General features: G+C 35.1%; 1 protein-coding gene across 1 annotated transcript in view; it reads right to left on the reverse strand.

Annotated features, from left to right (window-relative positions):
- Window positions 1-20,376, reverse strand: part of ROCK2 (Rho associated coiled-coil containing protein kinase 2) — a 141,702-nt gene that overhangs the window by 76,381 nt on the left and 44,945 nt on the right. The window contains exons 2-3 of the mRNA XM_059405159.1: window positions 3,582-3,663; window positions 2,506-2,606 (exon numbers count right to left, since the gene is read on the reverse strand). Of these exons, the coding sequence (XP_059261142.1) occupies window positions 2,506-2,606; window positions 3,582-3,663 (183 nt within the window). The remainder of the gene's footprint in view (window positions 1-2,505; window positions 2,607-3,581; window positions 3,664-20,376) is intronic.

Consider the following 20,376-nt stretch of genomic DNA (forward strand, 5'->3'; position numbering starts at 1 on the left):
ACTACATTGCTATAAAAACATGACAAGTCAGGATCTGTCATATTTCCTTCCAAAAACAAAACTCCAAATTCTAGTCTTTCCTCTTTATCTACACTGATTCCTCGGTGTGAAGAAACAATGTATTTACTCTACATACTTATAATATGAATCTTTGTATCAAACAGGCTATAGTAACAGTGGTGAACACTGAGGGAACACTATAACTAGGCTTATTTATTTTTTAATAAATAACTCTTTGAGTTAGACCAGGGCAGAAGTAGGATTCAATTACTTTATATTTTCCCTATCTTACAAGACCTCCCATAACTCAAAATCTAATCTCTGACCCTTGCCCCATGGGAATTCTAATAGCCAAAACTTCACCACTTTCACTGACTAAAAACAAAATAAACAAAACCCGCATTACTTTCAAAGGCAGCCCCCTCCTCAGATCTCCAAGTTAACTTCTCAATTCCCTCCACCACACCTCATATGGCATTGTTGCAAGTCCCTGAGCATTTCATCCCTTGAGTACTCTCTATTGATGTGCTCTTTAAAACAGGGTAACAGAGCATCTAGAATGAATAAATGATGGAGTATGGCCCAATCATCTCAAAATAGAAAAAACCTGTAACAAAACAATCCAAACTTTCTTTAGTATTTTGGGCAGCCACATCACCAATGATTCTTGCTTGGTTTACATTCAAGGAAAACTGTTCTTTGATTCATAATTACTGTTAAGGAATCTACTCCTTGAGTTCTTCACATCTAAGTACAGGTTTTTATTCTGGTTAAATTTCACTTCTATCTGGCCAACAACCTTCCCAACTTCTGGATTTTGGCTTCTCATCTGAAAGCATTGTCATACTTCAGTTTTAACTCCTTAGTAAAATTATTCAACATGTCACCATTGCCTCCATACAATAAATGCCTCATTAATAAAACCCTGAAGAGAAGAAGAGAGAACAAACAGATCCCTGGGGATCTCTGTCCAAGGCACCACTTATGCCTTCCTCAGTCTCCTCAGAAACAGCTATTAGTTATAATGCTGCCTAACTCATATCCTTGTTCATTGACCTTTTTCCATATCCTCTTATGTATATCAGAGTTTTTCTTTCTTTCTTTTTTTTTTTTTTTAGGATTTTGTTTATTTATTTGACAGACAGAGATCACAAGTAGGCAGAGAGGCAGACAGAGAGAGGAAGTGCTTGGAAGCAGGCTCCCTGCTGAGCAGAGAGCCCGATGTGGGGCTCGATCCCAGGACCCTGGGATCATGACCTAATAACCCAAAGGCAGAGGCTTTAACCCACTAAGCCACCCAGACTCCCCTAACAGACTTTTTCAAATATCTAACAGATGTATATCACACCTATTACACTACTCTGATCTGTAAGTTCAATAAACCTATTAAAGAAAGAAGAAATGAAAGAGATGACAAAGATAAGTTAGTCTGTCATGACTTGTTCCCAGAGAAGCCGTGCTGACACACAGTGAGCAGTCCTTTTCTCAAGCTCCATCAAAAAGAGTAGAACACTGTTGGAGTGAAAAACAGAATCTGACCCCATAATTTGACCAAAGACAATAATTTGTAAGCATAAAAAAGCGGAGTTTCATACTCAAGTGATGAAAACAGGAATATCATTACAGTTCCTAATTAATATGTAAGTGCAATGTTGATTACAAACATTTATAATATTTCCGGTTGGTATCACTTTTGCCTGCAAAGATAAATTTCAAATTAAAATGTCTTTGTGGGGCGCCTAGGTGGCTCAGTGGGTTAAAGCCTCTGCCTTCGGCTCAAGTCATGATCCCGGGTCCTGGGATCAAGCCCTGCATCGGGCCTGCTTCCTCCTCTCTCTGTGCCTGCCTCTCTGCCTACTTGTGATCTCTGTCTGTCAAATAAATAAATAAAATCTTTAAAAAAAAAAAAAAAAGTCTTTGTTGGGGGCACCTTTGTTGGGTGGCTCAGTCATTAAGTGTCTGCCTTTGACTCAGATTAGGGGCCTGGGATCAAGTCCGCATGGGCTCCCTGCTCTGCAGAGAGACTGCTTCTCCCTCTCCCACTCCCACTCCCCCTGCTTGTGTCCCCTCTCTCATTGTCACTCTCTCTCTCTGTCAAATAAATAAATTAAATCTTTTTTTAAAAAGTCTTGTTGGGTTTCTAATATATCTAAATAAATCTCAGCTAATTAAAGAAAAATGTTATTAGTCTTAACATATTAAATAAAAACACAACAGTTCTTGTGGAATATTAGCTGCTAGTAGGTAATGTGTGAAATCAAGCTGGTCTAACATATTCTAAATCTCAGGGTTTCAGCACTGGAAGCGACCGGGGTTACCGTTTACCAGCGCCACGTTCTACAGATGAAGACACTCAGGTTCTCTGAGACGGAATAACTTGATTGAGCTCACAAAACTAATTCTGGCATGGCCGGGCATAAAAATAAGATCTACTCAGAGGCTACTGATATCGTACAAAACCCCGCTTTAAAAATAAAAGAACAGAACAGAACAACACATTCTTACCAGCTGCACTTCACCAAAAGCACCCCTTCCAATAACTTTCACAACATCATAGTCTTCTGCCTTCATCTGTAGCCCTCTGATTTTCTTCACAATTTTCTCATCTGTAATTAAAAGATCATATTTATAAGCAATACTTTTAAATAATTCTATATTTGTAAGCAGATTTTTAGTTCAAGAAACTATATTCAGTTTTTAGCTAAATCTGTCAGTTTTCAAAGGTTACTATTTTAAAATGTAAGATACATACTAACTTTACATCAAAGAACCAAAACTCTACAGTTTATTAACACATATAAAACAAACATTACTAACTACCAAAAAGCAGCAGTGAAGCTATTTCATTTCTGACTCTGTTGCTTGACAAGATGACAGCTGAACAGTGATGACCCACATAGTCCTAGAGCGCATTGTGAATCATGGCAAAGAGCTGCTATGACATTACCTGCAAGGCTAATCTTAGTAATAAACTTAGTAGCCTACTTCTCTGAATGGTAGTAATCACATATGATAGATATGGTAACTAGTCAAGATTGTTTAATTATGAAAACAGCCCAGTCTCTGACAATTCCAACTTAAAAAGCTCACTGTGTTGCTTACTAAATACTGAATTATTTTTGAGAATCTGTCCTTAGAATTCAACTTCATTTACACCTTCACTGCAACATCAATACTGGCAAATATTAAGTTATTGCATATACAACAATTTTTATCACATTATCTTTCATTAGCTAGACTGAAATGTCTACATTTATACAAACATAAAGCTCATTAAGTCTCCTGGGTAATGTAAACCTAAGTCTTAATATTGGTAATATTAATTTAAAAGTGCTCTTTGAACTGCCATAAATAACCTATCCTGAAATCATTAGTCTTAATAATTTATACAAAATCTTGAACTTTACCTACTTTACAAACTGCAACTAGTTCTGCAGTTTTGCTTTGAAAATAAAAAATCCTTGTAATTTAAAAACAAACCAAATAGCAAACTAAAAAATATTTAAGGTTAACAATGTATAAACTGTAATATAAATCTCATCAAAAGTATAGTGATAGGATCAAATATAAAGTTTACTCACATCTATTTAAAAAATTATCTATATTCTTGTTTTTCCTCAAGGCAGGAAAATCCAAATCAAGGACCAAGGAATTTAAGCCATCCTGTTTAACAGAAAATAGAAAAGGAAAAAGAAAGTTGTTACAATTTCCAAATATTAAAAAAAAGTCTTAAATTTTTGTTATAAGCTATTCTTGCTATCAATCCATTTTGATATGAAATTGCCCAGTGGCTCCGTATAACAGCCCTAACTTGTTTGCTAACTTCTGCTAGAAGAAGAATGATCCTATCATGTTTTCATTTGTTATTTTAGCCAATAGAAAAATGGCATTTTTGTATGTAGGTCTTTATTTGTTTATTTCTTTGGAGAGGTGGGGAGAGGCAGAAGAAGAGGGACAGAGAATCTTAAGCAGGCTTCATACCCAGCACAGAGTCAGAGGCCAGGCTCAATCTCACAACCTGAGATCTTGACCTGAGCCAAAATCAGAAGTCAAGAATGCTTAACCAAAGACTGAGTTACTCACCTGCCCCTAGAAAAATGTCATCTTAAAATATGCATCCCCTGGGGTGCCTGGCTGGCTCAGTTGGTAGAATATAGGGTTATGGGTTTGAGCCCCACACAGGGTATAAAGATTACTTAAATATAAAATCTTAAAAAGAAAATATGTATCCTCTATTATTTTTGCTAGTCAGATGTCTTCCTCTCTCTCTTCAAATGTCCAGGAAAATTTCACCAAGTTTCTGACTTTAACGAATACAGACTAAAGAAAATAATCCCATTTACAATGCATCAAAAAGAAAAAAACGCCTAGGAATAAATTTAACCAAGATGAAAGGCCTGCACACTGAAAACTCTTAAGACAGTCATGAAAGAAACTGAAGAAACAAATAAATGGGAAGATATTCTCTACTTAAGGATTAAAGGAGTTAACATTGTTGAAATGTTCATACCAGCCAACCAATCTGCAGATTCAAAGGAATACCTATCAAAATTCCAATGGCATACTTCAGAGAACTATAACAAATAACTGTAAAATTTGTATGGAACCACAAAAGGTACCAAAGAGGCAAAGCAATCTTGAGAAAAAACAACAAAGCTGGAGACACCATGCACCCAGATTTCAAACTAGACTACAAAGCTACAGTAATCAAAACAGTATGGTATTGGTACAAAAACAGACACACAGAGCAACAGAACAGATTGAAAGCCCAGAAATAAACTAAAATATATATGGATACTTAATCTCTGACAAAGGAGGAAGAACCTATAATGGAGAAAGGACAGTCTCTTCAATAAACGGTATTGGGAAAACAGGGTAGCTCAATGGCAAAGTAATGAAACAAAACCACTATCGTACACCATACACAAAAATTACCTCAAAATGGATTAAAGACTTGAATATAAGACCTGAAAACCATAAAATTCCTAGAAGAAAACACAGGTGGTAAGCTTCTTAACATAGGTCTTAGTAACATCTTTGTAGACAAGGAATGAAAAACAAAAATTAACAAATGGGACTACAGCAAACCAAAAAGCTTCTACACAGCAAAGAAAACCTACCGAATGGGAGAAGGTCAGCCAACCACATATCTAATAAGGGGTTATTATCCTAAAATAATTAAAGAAATCATACAACTCAACAACTAAAAAACCCAAAAACTTGATTTAAAAAATGGGTAGAGGATCTGAAGAAACATTTCTCCAAAGAAGACATACAGATGGCCAAAAGGTACGTAAAAAGATGAACATTACTAATAATTAGGGAAATGCAAATCATAACCAAAATGAGACATCACCTAATACCTATTAGAATAGGTAATATCAAAGACAAGAAATAACATGTCGGAGAGGATGTGGTGAAAAAGGAACCCTCTCACACTTCTGATGGGATTGTAAATTGGCAGAGCCACACTGGAAAACAATATGGAGATTCCTCAAAAAATTAAGAATACAACTACAATGTGAAACAGATATCCCACTTCTGGATATTGATGCGAAGAATATGAAAACACCTATCTGAAAAGATACATGCACCCTAAGCTAACTGCACAATTATCTGCAATAGACAAGATACAGAAATAACCAAGTGGCCTCCAATAGGTATATGGATAAAAAAGATAGTATATATACAATAGAATACTACTCAGCCATAAAAATGAATGAAATTTTGCCATTTGCAATAACATGGATGGACTTTGAGGATATTATACTAAGAGAAATAAGTCAGATGGAGAAAGACAAATACCCTATGGATTCCACTTACATATGGAATCTTTTTTAAAAAATGAACAAATGAACAAAACAGAACAAAAACAAACTTGCAGATACAGAGAGCAGACTAGTGGTTACCAGAAGGGTAACATCTGTATACAGATGTCAAATTATAAAGCTATACACCTAAAATTTAATTAAAAAAATTCACCCACACTAAGAAAACTCCCATTCACTCGACAAGCATTATTTTTTTGCCTAATGCACACAAAGAAGAGAAAAATCCAAAAATATGGGCACCTCGGAGGCTCAGTTGGTTAAGCCTCTGCCTTTGGCTCAGGTCATGATCTCAGGGCCCTGGGATCGAACCCCGCATCGGGCTCTCTGCTCAGCAGGGAGCCTGGTTTCCCCTTCTCTCTGCCTGCCTCTCTGCCTACGGTGTGATCTCTCTCTCTCTCTGTCAAATAAATAAATAAAATCTTTTTTAAAAATCTAACAATAAATATGACCCTAAGTATTCTTCCCCTCAGGGAACTCAGCCTCAAAACTAAATTTCCCTTAAAAACATAAAAATGGGATGATGCATTATTCAGATTACTATTTTTTAAAGTTTCCTATATTTTTCATACTTTCTACAATAAGCACACATTAAATTTATAATCAAAATAAGAAAAAGTACCTACATATAATTTGCTGGGGGGTGAAAAAAAATAGTAAGAAAAAAGTCTTTATTCAAAGGATACGCTTGTGAAGGTAACAGTATTTCTAAAACATTACTGCATATACTGCTTCATCTCCAAGTAACTCTGAAGAGGGCATGAAGAAATATTCTTCACTCTAAAAATAAACTAAGACTTAAATTAAGTAACTTTGACTTTTCCAAGGTCATGCTACTAGGAAATGACATATCAAATACTACCCAACACTAAAGGTCCCATATATATATAACTCATCCCCCTAGTCTCAACGACCAGACTAACACTGACCAGAGCCTGGAAGAGAAAACAGGGAGCTTAAAAAGCTGAAGGCTTTTTAAAATAAAACAGCAATAAAGATGCCTTTTAGGGATCTGAGAAGGGGGAAAATCAGAAACGCAATCTTGATTCTCAAACTGAAAGAAAAAAAACACTAAAAAAAAAGTAGTAAATATCCAATTTCTAGTGAAGTTAAGATTGTAACTTTCACATTTTGAGATCTCACACATACCCAAAATTCCCCTCTCTAGGGCAGTTGAACTGCTTTTTAAGGATTCCAGCATTTTAGCATAGTAGGCTATTAAGTGCCAAATTATTGCTGTAACTCTTTGGTATAATTTTGCTATTTTACTAAGTTTAAAATGTAAAATCTGAATGACTTATATTTTTAGATTATATATATAATTAATGACTTTAAGTCAAAGAAAGGTACATTTATTTGGAAAGACTTTTTCTATACCTCCATTAACCTTCACAAGAAGAAAAATTTTAATTGACAAGGCAAAAGCTTCTACTACAAGAATAAGTATCTTCCTCTCGTTCAGAGACTTTTCAAATGGAATATCAACACTTCATACAGATATGTTAAAAGTAACTACATTAAAATCTCCATCTACACATTACGAAGAAAAAAATCCTTTGGAAAAAAGAACTTGCTTCACATTAGTACATGCTTCTAGCTTCACATTAGTAAAATGATTAAATCCGGGCGCCTGGGTGGCTCAGTTGGTTGGGCAACTGTCTTTGGCTCAGGTCATGGTCCCAGAGCCCTGGGATCCGGTCCCACATCGGGCTCCCAGCTCCATGGGGAGTCTGCTTCTCCCTCTGACCTCCCTCTCATGCTCTCTCTCACTCTGTCTCTCTCTCTCTCAAAATAAGCAAATAAAAAATATTTTAAAAAAAAATTAAAAAAAAATGATTAAATCCTCACTTACCCCACATCCTCTCCACAAGTTATCATAAAAAGATGGGATTATATAAAGATTAAACAGTTGAGAAGAAAATCCTGAAATAGTTTATAAATTTTTCCTATAACATCCCCCATCAGTGTAGAGTCAGAGAGCTTTCTCAGCAGTTCTAACATTACAGCAAGTATTCAACTAATCAATAATTTCATTTTGTTTTTTAAGCCATTTTTTAAAGATCAAATACTACCTCATTTGTACATTGTTTTATTTTATTTTTTTTTTAAAGATTTATTTATTTGACAGAGAGAAATCACAAGTAGACAGAGAGGCAGCCAGAGAGAGAGAGGGAAGCAGGCTCCCTGCTGAGCAGAGAGCCCGATGCGGGACTCGATCCCAGGATCCTGAGATCATGACCTGAGCCGAAGGCAGCGGCTTAATCCACTGAGCCACCCAGGCGCCCCCATTGTTTTATTTTTATATAGTATTTCTGAATGATACTATAATCTGCTAAAAATTTATATTTGAAGAAAATGTAGGGAGTAATATATACTTATAAACTTACATTTACACATGAAGTTTTATATTTTTTTTTTTTTAGACACCAGTATTTTCAGTACAAAAATTAATACTGAGATCCAGTGGCTGGGTTAGCTCAGGAAATAACTGAAAGCCTATCTATGTCTATGGCCTTCCTTGTTACGTAGTTTTACATAAACCTTAGGTAGTAAGATTTTTTTTTTCAGCGTCTGTGATTTCAACTCTGATTCTCTTCTTAAAAAGTGCTACTAGCTGAGATAAAGAAATTTTAAAAAGAATTCCAAACTACCAAAACTTCAAAGCAATTAAGAAAATTAACACTATTTGTCCCTTTCATCACTTCCAAAAGCATAGAAATCATAGGATAACATTTAAGAGTTTTGCTTTGGTTTGTTTGGGGAGGGGGCATCAACTGGGGGAAGGGACAAAGGGAGAGGGAGAGAGAGAGAATCCTAAGCAGCTCCATGCCCAGCATAGAGCCCAACACCAGGCTCGGCTCTCACAACCCTGAGATCATGACCTGAGTTGAAATCAAGAGTCAGCCGCTTAACAGACTGAGCCACCCAGGTGCCCATAAAAATTTTTTTTAAAGAGAACATTTAAAAGTGCTATAACAAAACAAAACACCAGCACCACAAAATATTCAAGGACCAGAGAGAAAAATGCTAAATAATGAATAGGAGCCAAAGGCACAAACATCCAGAGGATTTCAGGGCAGGGAATAGTAAAACCAATGACTGAGAATGAAAAGGGCCAAAATGTGGTAAGAGGGCCAAAACCAGACTGATCACTGGGAAAACACTAGCTGAAATAAAAATCCCAGCCCTTAAAAGAGACTGAAAAAGCCCAAGTTTTATACAAAACTGCCTAACTAGGTATGTCAGATATAGCTGACAATCAAGTCTTGAGGCTAAGCTCCCAGAGGTTGCCCAGTTACATCTCTAATATAACTGGCTGATAAATGTGAATCAGCTCCAATACTGGACCATGGTTGTCTATAAGTGAAGAGTCAGCATCAAAGGAAGGCAAACAGCGCATTATAATACTGTCTTCCAGAATAAATGGGTACAAGCCAACACCCAACTTCTCCCATTATAACTATCATGGTGGAAAATACATATGTAATTTCCTATTTTTCTAACTTTTCCTGAATGAAGAGCCTTTTAAATTTTAATTGTCAAGAAAGAATGGAGTACTGGACTTGTTTTCACTGTCACTATATATTGCTTCTAAATATCTGTTTTTAAAATGTCCCCAAAAAATGCATTCCTCTCCTTCACCTCCCAAAAAAGGAAAAAGTCTGGAAAGACTTCACCAACCTGGATTGTCTGAAGTGGTAAATAAAACGATGGAGACACTATTCTAGGAATTCCAATTGTTAAAGGCAGCACAACATAACCCATAGCTGAAAATTGTATAGAATTATGAGTTGTCAGCAAATGGAAATACTTGAAACTATAAAACTGAGTAAGATCACTAAAGGAGTAAGTACAGACACGTGAAAAAGGATCAAGGAACTGAGTCCTGGGATATACCAATATTATGAGATTGAGAAGAACAGAGGACTAAGAAGGAATCAGTAAGGAAAGAAAAAAAAAATCAAGATTTGTGTTATCTTGGAAGCCAGGTAAAGAGCTCTTAGCACAGCATTCCCCCAGTTCCTACCTTTATTTAATATTTTGATTTTTATATTTTGTTCATCATGGTTTTCTGCATTTACTAAGTATTGGGATAAAATATTGTTTATCTTGATCATGGTGGGGTTTTGGCAGCCCCTTAAGTTTTGTGCCTATGGCAAGTGCCTCACAGGCCTCAGCCTGGCCCCAGTCCTGGTGCTAAAAGACTGAAATCTCTATGAGACGCTCACAAAATACAACATACTTTAATTTTAAAAGAATGTGCAAAGAATCACATAGTTGATTTCATTAAAGTTTTAAAAAACAATTAGTAAAAAAATTAAGTACAGAGTTAAAACAGTACAACGGTGAGAGTGCCCTATGTTGATAATAATACAAACAGCCATAACAGACACTGTGTCAAACACCTTCCATAATATCACCTCATGTAATTCACTGAATTCGCCACATTGACTGTAGAAGTAGGTGTTATTAACATCATTTTTTTAACTGAAGAAATTAAGCTTGGAGAGCGTAATTTCTCAGAGTTGCAGTTAGAAAATAGCAGGGTTGGGATTGGATTTAATCTGCTTTAAGTAATTATTAGTATTTTTAAATTTTACCTAGGTTCTAAATTTTTCCTGCCAAAAATATTAAGTCAATGGGAAGATATGAATCAAAGTACTATTCATAATATGTAGTATATTGTTCAGAAACACATGAATAAAATTAACATCAAATTGTATAACTATATTTTGGTTTATAAATCAATAATTGTTATCATTTCTTTTAAAAACAAGGTTCTCCTCCTCAAGGCATACACAGTATTTTACTGCTCCCTGTAGAATAAAAAAGAAAATCAGTAACTTAAAATAAGATTAAATAAAATTAAAATTAAAGAGAAAATCAGTAACTATACCACCCCATTATCAGAATAGTTAATATGTCATCTGGCTGAATCCTATTCCTACTTAATACTGGGATTCAGCTGAAAAACTACTAGCAGATAAAGTCAGAGTTGCAATTCTAATACTGACTGTAAACAACCAGACTTAAAAAATATTTTGCATATCTATAACTTATAAAATTAAGTATCATATATAGACTTTGGGACTCTCCTTCCCCCATCCCCAAAAAACTCCTGCTCATTCAAGGTAACAATTACACCAAGAAAATATTAATACTGCTACCAATAGTAATAATAATAATAGTAAATAGGGACTTTGGAGATGATAGTGGCCAACAACACAAAGCTACATTTATTATATCTTTGTGGATTTATGTCTAGACAGAGAGGAAAAGAGACAAGCCACTCTAACAATAGAGCTATTCCAGCATTCTTCAAATTTTGAAAGTAAAACATAAAGTTTTGTTAACTAGTACGTTTTTACTAAAAGGTAAAACAACTTGGTCACATTTACAGTCAGAGAAAAACAACAGTCCTCCAAACCTGTTTCCAGCCAGTTGTTTAGGTAATTAAACCAACAGAATCATATCTTTCATTTCATAACTAGAAGTTTACCCATATGATTTTCACCCACCAAGAACCTAAATACAGAAGATCATTTCCACAAGTTGGGAAGTTAAAATTTCAGTTTCATCCCCAAACAGACCCTATCCATACGATCGAGCAATCACTCAATGAAGGTTAGTTGTTATTATTATTTCCACTATTTTCAATACCACATAAATACATACTTTGCATTTAGGGATTACATAATTCAAAAGATGCAGACTTAAAAGTGTTTTATATTTGACTCTAACATCTAAACCTATCAGCACATCTTTTTTTTTTTTTCTTTTAAGATTTTATTTATTTATTTGAGAGAAAGAGAATAAGAGAGAGCATGAGAGGGGAGAAGGTCAGAGGGAGAAGCAGACTCTCCTCGGAGCTAGTATACCAGACTTGATCCTGGGAATTGCGGGATCATGACCAGAGCTGAAGGCAGTACGCTTAACCATCTGAGCCACAAAGGCGCCCCCTATCAGCACATCTTTGATTCTAACAGGTGGAACCAAGAACAGTTTCATTACTAATTTAATGCCATAACTCTTTTAATTCTTAATGATTCATTTTCGGGGCGCCTGGGTGGCTCAGTGGGTTAAGCCTCTGCATTCGGCTCAGGTCATGCTCTCAAGGTCCTGGGATCAAGCTCCACACTGGGCTCTCTGCTCAGCAGGGAGCCTGTTTCTCCCCTTTCTCTGCCTGCCTCTCTGCCTATTTGTGATCTTTCTCTCAAATAAATAAATAAAATCTTTTTTTAAAAAAAAGATTCATTTTCAACATCTGTATAAGACAATATCTAAATCACAGGGCTAGTCTGACAACCAACTAAGTATTGTTTATGAAGCCAAATGAAACAAGGGTTAAGTCTGAAAACTACTAGTCACTGTATCTATTTTTGCTATGAATGCACATATATGGTAATCAATTTAACAAACTCTTTTTATTCCCAAGTAGTTTTCAATCTTATTTCAACTTTATACAGCTTGAAATTTTATTTCAGCCACTTAAAATCTGGGAAAGATTACCTACAACACGTAAGTGTTAAGAACAATATTATTTCTAATAGCGAGAAATTCAAAGCAACCTAAAAAAATCTGGAAAAGAAAAACTACAATTTTACTAAGGCTTGTTACAGCTATACTAGGCAATCATTAAAAATGATGGCTGGGGCACCTGGGTGGCTCAGTGGGTTAAGCCGCTGCCTTTGGCTCAGGTCATGATCCCAGGGTCCTGGGATCGAGTCCCGCATCGGGCTCTCTGCTCAGCAGGGAGCCTGCTTCCCTCTCTCTCTCTCTGCCTGCCTCTCCGACTACTTGTGATTTCTCTCTGTCAAATAAATAAATAAAATCTTAAAAAAAATGATGGCTATAAAGACTATATAAAAAGTAATACAAAATATTAATGTAAAGGGACGCCTGGGTGGCTCAGCTGGTTAAGTGTCTGCCTTTGGCTCAGGTCATGACCCTGGTGTCCTGAGATGGAGTCCCACATTGAGCTCCTTGCTCAGCAGGGATCCTGATTCTCCCTCTGCCTGCTGTGCCCCCAGCCTGTGCACGCTCTCACTCTCTCTCTGACAGATGAATAAATTTATTTTTAAAATATTAATGTTAGGGGCGCCTGGGTGGCTCAGTGGGTTAAGCCGCTGCCTTCAGCTCAGGTCATGATCTCAGGGTCCTGGGATCGAGTCCCGCATCGGGCTCTCTGCTTAGCAGGGAGCCTGCTTCTCTCTCTCTCTCTCTCTCTCTCTGCCTGCCTCTCCATCTACTGTCAAATAAATAAATAAAATCTTTAAAAAATATATTAATGTTAAAAGAAAAGCACAAAATATAAAATTGAATGTATGATAATTCTACTTAAGGGACTATGCATATGAAATATTTTGAATGGAAATACAGCAAAGTGAATATAGAGAATGTGGTACCAAGATGGAGTTACATGGTTAATTTTTTTCTTCCCCTAAATTCTAATGTTTTCTGTAGTACATTTTGTAACTCATAGTAAAATCTAAATGTTCAAGATAGAAGGTACTACAGAACACACTTAAATAAATTCAGACTTCGGAAAACTTATTATCTATAGTTCTCCATATCTCTACTGAAAACATATCCTATTTTAAATTCCAAAACTTTTTACTGTTCTCCGCCTCCTACAAATCATATGGTCTTATTCTCCCTGAAAGCTCTCTGGAATTCAAATAAATGTTGCTTGTGCCCAAAACTTAAATTGGAATTTTTTTTTAATTTTTAAATTTTTTTATAAACATAAAATGTATTTTTATCCCCAAGGGTACAGGTCTGTGATTCTCCAGGTTTACACACTTCACAGCACTCACCATAGCACCCCAATGTCCATAACCCCAAACCTCTCTCCCGACCCCCCTCCCCACAGCAACCCTCAGTTTGTTTTGTGAGTTTAAGAGTCACTTACGGTTAGTCTCCCTCCTGATCCCATCTGTTTCATTTTTGAATTGGAATTTTTACAGGGATTAACAGATTATATTTGGGAAGAACTGACTACTTCCCATCCAAGAAGTAAGGTAGGCCTCTCCATCAACTTAAATTCTCTATTTCCTCCAGTAAAGTGTTATTTATATATATTCTATTTATATTTCTTGCTAAATCTATTGCTAAGTATTTTACATTTTTGTGTCCATTATCACATTTAACTAAATTGGCCATATGAAGGATACTGAGCTCCTTTGAGAACAAAACTGTAATTAAAGTTCCCAACAGAAACACATTTAATATATCCCATTTCTTACTAATTAATGATGCTCAAATATGAATTAGGTAACTAAAAAGCAAATGAGATTTCCTTAAAACTCTGTTTAAAATTTTATACAGAAAAGTAGTAGAAACATCATGAAAAACACGGTGTGGGGCTGATGAATTTTACCAAGACTCTAGAACCCCCCTTATCCTGACCTAATCCTTGATTACACCATGAGATAAAAATGAGTAAGAAAGTCGTCCTCAAGTTTGCAAAATTTCAATCAAGGCTTTTTTTTTTTTTTTTTTAACTAAGATGGAAATGAATGGATTTTATTTTTTTTTTAAAGATTTTATTTATTTATTTGAGAGAGAGACAGTGAGAGAGAACATGAGCAAGGAGAAGGTCAGAGAGAGAAGCAGACTCCCCGTGGAACTGGGAGCCCGATGCGGGACTCGATCCAGGGACTCCGGGATCATGACCTGAGCCGAAGGCAGTCGTCCAACCAACTGAGCCACCCAGGCGTCCCAAGGCTTTCTATTATAGCAACTTATTTTCCACTTTTAAATACTTATTTGTGTTTGAAGTGCTGGGACAGGAGGGGTAATGTGGCATCATAAAACATTATACTCTATACCACATCTTCCAGGTGAAAAAAAAAAAAAAGTTTCTTATACATATTCTTATAACTCTTAAAACCACCTCAGCAATTATAGATAAGATGTAGACAACTGAACTGCCAGGTGAATGAGATGGAATTAAAGGAATTTCAAACACAAAATTATTCTTGCCTCTTAGCAGATTTTGTTATGTCACTATAGTTCCTATTTGTATTTTTTAAAACTATAGACATCTAAATCTTTTCTTTTATATCCCACAAAAAGGCAATGGCTGGAAATATTCCAGCATCATATCATTACAGAGAGAGACATACTATCCTCGTTTTCTGGTCAATTATTAATCAAATATATACAATGACTTTTCTGAAGGCACAACCAAGTACCAAGCTCTCCTGAAAAATCAGATGGCAAAAATATATACCCATAAATCACATCAGGAAATCAACATATATTGAGCACCTAATTTGTGCAAAGGAAAGTCACTTTCTCATTTAATCTCATAAAAATCAAACTGAAAAAGGAATGTAGATAACGGAAAAATGTTTTAGACAGAGCCATTTAGGTACATAAGAGACACAGAAGTTCTAATCAGAAGCAGCTATTTCTGCTACCCATACAACTACTACGAGAAAACAGCGAAAGAAAACTTCAGCAAAAAAATAGTTGGTGGTTGTTTTTAAAGTACACACTCTTTTCCCCTTCTAACTATATATATGTAACTTTGCAGACTCAGTGCCCACCTACTTTTACTGAAAAACTAAAATACGCTTCTCCATAGAAACTACAGAGGCAAGTATATTTCATCCTCACCTAGGAAGCAATATTTCTTCTACACATCTGGGGGGATTTTTTAGTAATTAGAAAAAAAAATTTAATAATTGGAAACAATATTAGAAAAAGTGTTTAAACCTTTTATATTAAGTATATATCTCATATCTCTTTGTCCACCTATCTACACCTCCCTATAAATAAAAGAAGATAAACAAGTCTTCACAAGGAAATCTAATACATTACTTTTTGGTCTGCTTTACCTTTTGGTAGTCCATATATTATTATTTGGCAGAGAGAAGGTCTCATTGCTAAAACAAACTGAAAACGACATAGGCAAATCTAGAGTTTCCAAAGGCTCAAAATCAACTATCACTTTATATATCGTGCTCAATTTCTGGCAATAACACCACCTCAGGTAGGAATAAGAATTTCTTGTCATCAATTTAGATACATATTAATAACTCTGGTTTTAAAAAAAATTACCTGAAACACTGAACCTAAATCATCCTTAACTAGAAATCACAAATCACCATAATTTCTCCCATGCTCAAAGGAAAAGGTAATGGAACACACACATTTCTGAACTTCCTTCTGAGAATCAACTTCTACGGCTGATAATTCTATCTACCTCTACACTGCGATCTGGTACCATATTTCTAAGTATCTACCAGATAGCCAACAGATCTCAGAAATCTCCAAAGTTGGGTGTATGTACTCAATGAGAGTATATAAGATGTCCACTAAGAAAGACAAATTACAATTTTGCTCACTAAACTTTAAAAAATTTTAAGTTTAATATAGGAGTTTTCAGTAACATTCCACTCATTAGCTTTCACTGAAGTGTGACATTCTACAGTTTGCATGTACCTTACCTTATCATGGGTAGATATTACCTTTTAAATTTTTTAAAAAATTCTCTAGTAGAAAGATTACCAAGGAGATTTAAGACATTCCATTTTGGGTGTAGATGTCTATGCCATTTTACCAAACTGTAAATTTAAATTTGTACAATTATCTATTATACTTCAATAAAGCTATGTGAAAAATGAATGCAATATATATATACTCACAGATTTAAGATAATACTAAAATGCAAATAGTACAAACAAAAAAGAAAATGGCAGTGTTAACCGTTCACCTACTCTTTATATAAGCTTTTATGGCCCAAATTATTAAAGGCTAAAACAATGGAAAGTTAATCATATCACCCCCCAACTAAAATTAAAAATTATATGAAGCCCAGTATGAATTTCATTCATAGTCATTAATAATTTATAATATTTCTTCTATAATCTTAATTTCTATAATTATCTCATATGTAACTGGGACAAAGGGAATGATTAGAATACTAATTAAAATACATTTATTTTCCAGCTTATTATTTTTTTCAAGATTTATTTTTCAGAGAGCTACAGAGAGCACAAGTGAGGGGGGGGGGACCAGCAATGGGAAAGAGAGAGTCCTGAACCAGACTCCTCTCTGAGTGTGGAGTCTGACCCAGGGCTGGCTTGCAGGACCCTGAGATTATTACCTGAGCCAAAATCAAGAGCAGGATGCTTAACCTACTGAGCCACCCAGGCACCCCACTTGTTAATATTTTTAAATGATGGGCAAGCTTTCTCAAATTAAAAGAAAAACTTCAAAATAAAAGAAGACATTAAGAAAAAAGCCAAAAATCATGCTAAATGACGTCCTACAATATAAATAGTAGCTTCAAAGATCCCTACAGTGTTTATGACATTAAGCTATCTAGTGAGGTTACAAGTGCAGATGAAAAAGCTGAGAAGACATTTTTCCTTTGTGTTTAAAAAAAAAAAAAAAAAAAAACTTATAAAGAAGGCTGTGGAAGTAAAGGCCTTCCTGGGCCTAAATCTCAAAGAAAACAGCACATGCCTCAAAATTTAAAGCAGCAGAAATTCAAAGGTCTGTGATGCTGAGTACAAATGCCAAGATTTACCTGTGTTGATATTTTTATTTGAGCTGTTCCTGCTTTTGTTAGTGTTCTGATTGCAAGCTGTATAGGTTCTGCACAGTCTGATCCTACCCTATTTCTTCGCCTAAGCCTTGTTAGTTATGTACATGATTTAGTTAGTTAGTTTAGTTAGTTAGTTAGGTACATGATTTTTCCAGAACACAAAGCTTTTCAGGAATTCATATTTCATGTCTGTGACTGAACAAAGCCAAAGCCACCACAATTAGAAAGATACTTAAAACATAAACAGGAATATGAAAACAAATCTCTATAATTTTTTAACATAATGTTTAACGCCTGAGTTTGATCCAGCACTTAACCAATTTTCATTAAACTTAAAGATAAATGTCTGGAAGCCTCTTTTGTGTTTCAGGTTTTTTGTTTTGTTCGTTTCTTTAATATAAAAAAAGATAGATAAATTTTTTTAACATTCAGAAGCCATTGGAAACACTGGTTCTTCTTAAAGGTTTTGTTTTTTTTTTTTTTTTAAATGGCTATTATATGAAAAACAATATGGCTAAAAACTAAAGTGGCTTTGTGGCCAATATCTTCAGAAAGCACACAGAAAAAAAATAATTGAAAAGCTGAAGAAATGAAAAACAAATTATACATTAAGAGAGGTTTACTATACAGCTGGAAGAAAATACTTTTTCTAAACTGATGAGTTTAAAAATGGTTAGATATTGGGTGCCTGGGTGGCTCAGTGGGTTAAGCCACTGCCTTCGGCTCAGGTCATGATCCCAGGGTCCTGGGATTGAGACCCTATCGGGCTCTCTGCTCAGCAGGGAGCCTGCTTCCCTCTCTCTCTCTCTCTGCCTACCTCTCTGTCTACTTGTGATCTCTGTCTGTCAAATAAACAAATAAAATCTTTAAAAAAAAATGGTTAGATACTGTTACAATGAAGAAATAACTGAAGAAAATAAAATATTCTCAAAATTATTTCTTTAATGAAAACGGTATTTTTTTTTTTTTAAAAAAGCCTTTTAACAGTAACCACTGATACTTTAACTGAAATATAAAACTGTCTCTGGAACAACACATGTCATACTACAAATGAAAGTCATTCACTGCATCATTCACAGAACAAGTTTTTACAACTAAGAAATTAAACCCTTATGAGGACAAAGTAGTACAACATGTCATCAACACTGTAAAATTTATAAAAGTAGGACTGCTAAAGTATAATAGAATTTTTTAAATTCTTTGTAGTGAGATGAAGAATGACCGTACAAAATTTCATAGCAAGTTTCAAAAAGTTTTCTGGCTATCCTGTCACAATGAACTTTTAAAAAGTTACTTGAACTTATACATGAATTACTGTTTTTCATCTACAAAAAAACAACTTCTCCAAATATATGGCCTTGCCTGTGGTAACAAGTACCCATTAACAATATGCCAGCAGTTATTTCTGGAAAAAAATCAATAGATTTTGTCTAAGTAAAGGTGATGTTTTAACAGTAAAAAAAGAAAAATTTTCTTTTTGGAAGAGATTTTTGCCATGGAGAAAGTATTCTGACTAGGGAGGTGTCTAGAAGTGTTTCCATTCATATGTGAATTTTACAGATAACATGCTTTGCCTATTAAAACTGTTTTTTAACTTTCAGATAGTGTTTTAAAAACTTGCAAACATAATTCTCTGATGCAGTTAGAAATAAAGATATTCAGCAGATTTTAACCACATTTGTTATAATATATTTTCAAGTACTGGCCTCACCAGGGAAAACAAATTTACTCAACTGAACTCCAACTATATAAAAAAGTTGTATGACTGGTAGGTAGAACTGGAAAATGAGTATTAGGATTTAGTAACTGCTGCCATTGATGTGTCCACTTATGTCCATACATCTTTGTGAAATTTTAAAAAACTAAACAAAAACTCCAAAATTATGATAGTCCTTAAAATCCAGTAGCAAAATAAACTGAACTTCCAACCTGATCTTTAAATCACTGTGACACAATGTAAAGCCAAAACTTTAAAAAGCAACTAAGCATTATTGTGTAAGAAAAGTTTTTATAGGGGCACCTGGGTGGCTCAGTTGGTTAAGCGACTGCCTTCAGCTCAGGTCATGATCCTGGAGTCCCCAGATCGAGTCCCACATCGGGCTCCCAGCATCGTGGGACGTCTGCTTCTCCCTCTGACCTTCTCCCCCTCTCATTCTCTCTCTCTCTCAAATAAATAAATAAAATCTTTTTTAAAAAAAGTTTTTATACCATTATAAAATAAATACCTCAAAAAATACTACTTGTCCTTTTATGTGTATTTCATAATGCATGTAATATTTTAATATAATGATACATATATACAAATTATAAAGGCACATCTATGTGAGAATGTATCTTTTACTGATGGGATACAAAATTAAAAGTCTGGAGATCATGAACTCCTTAAATGTAAGAATTTTTTTATTACCTTCCTTAAAGGTAAATATTTTGTTTTTTACATTCCAAGCACATAATATATTCCCCCAAACTGCTGTGTAAATAAATGTTTAGCTAGCATCTTGGCATCAACATGTCCAAAACGTACTCATTTTCTCATTCATACCTTATCTACTCTGTATCTGGTAAGCAGTGCCATCCTAGGAGAGTAAGGTTCAGGAATCCTCTCCTTTGTCCCTTATACAATGTCGCCTTCTTTACGGCAGCCGTTCTTGTCTCACAGTTGTTCCCTTCTCCACTCCTTTTCATTATGCTTGCTCAGATTCTCATTTCTTACCTACCAACTAGCTTCCCTGACTTTAATCACCCTCTATTCTAGCCCATCATCTTTAATCAAGTAATCTAAGTGAACACTACCTAATAGGATAAACTGTATGCCACCAAACAGGATTCATTAAGAACACATCACTTCTGTGAAATTGCAGCCAAAAACACATACCTTGGGTTTAATCATCAGAAAACATTAGACACACCCAAATTGAGGGATATTCTACAAAATGGGTGGCTTATTAACCTTAAAAACTGTAAAGAGCATGAAAATTAAGAAAGACT

This window comes from Mustela nigripes, chromosome 7, assembly GCF_022355385.1.
Source record: "Mustela nigripes isolate SB6536 chromosome 7, MUSNIG.SB6536, whole genome shotgun sequence".
Taxonomy (NCBI): Eukaryota; Metazoa; Chordata; class Mammalia; order Carnivora; family Mustelidae; genus Mustela; species Mustela nigripes.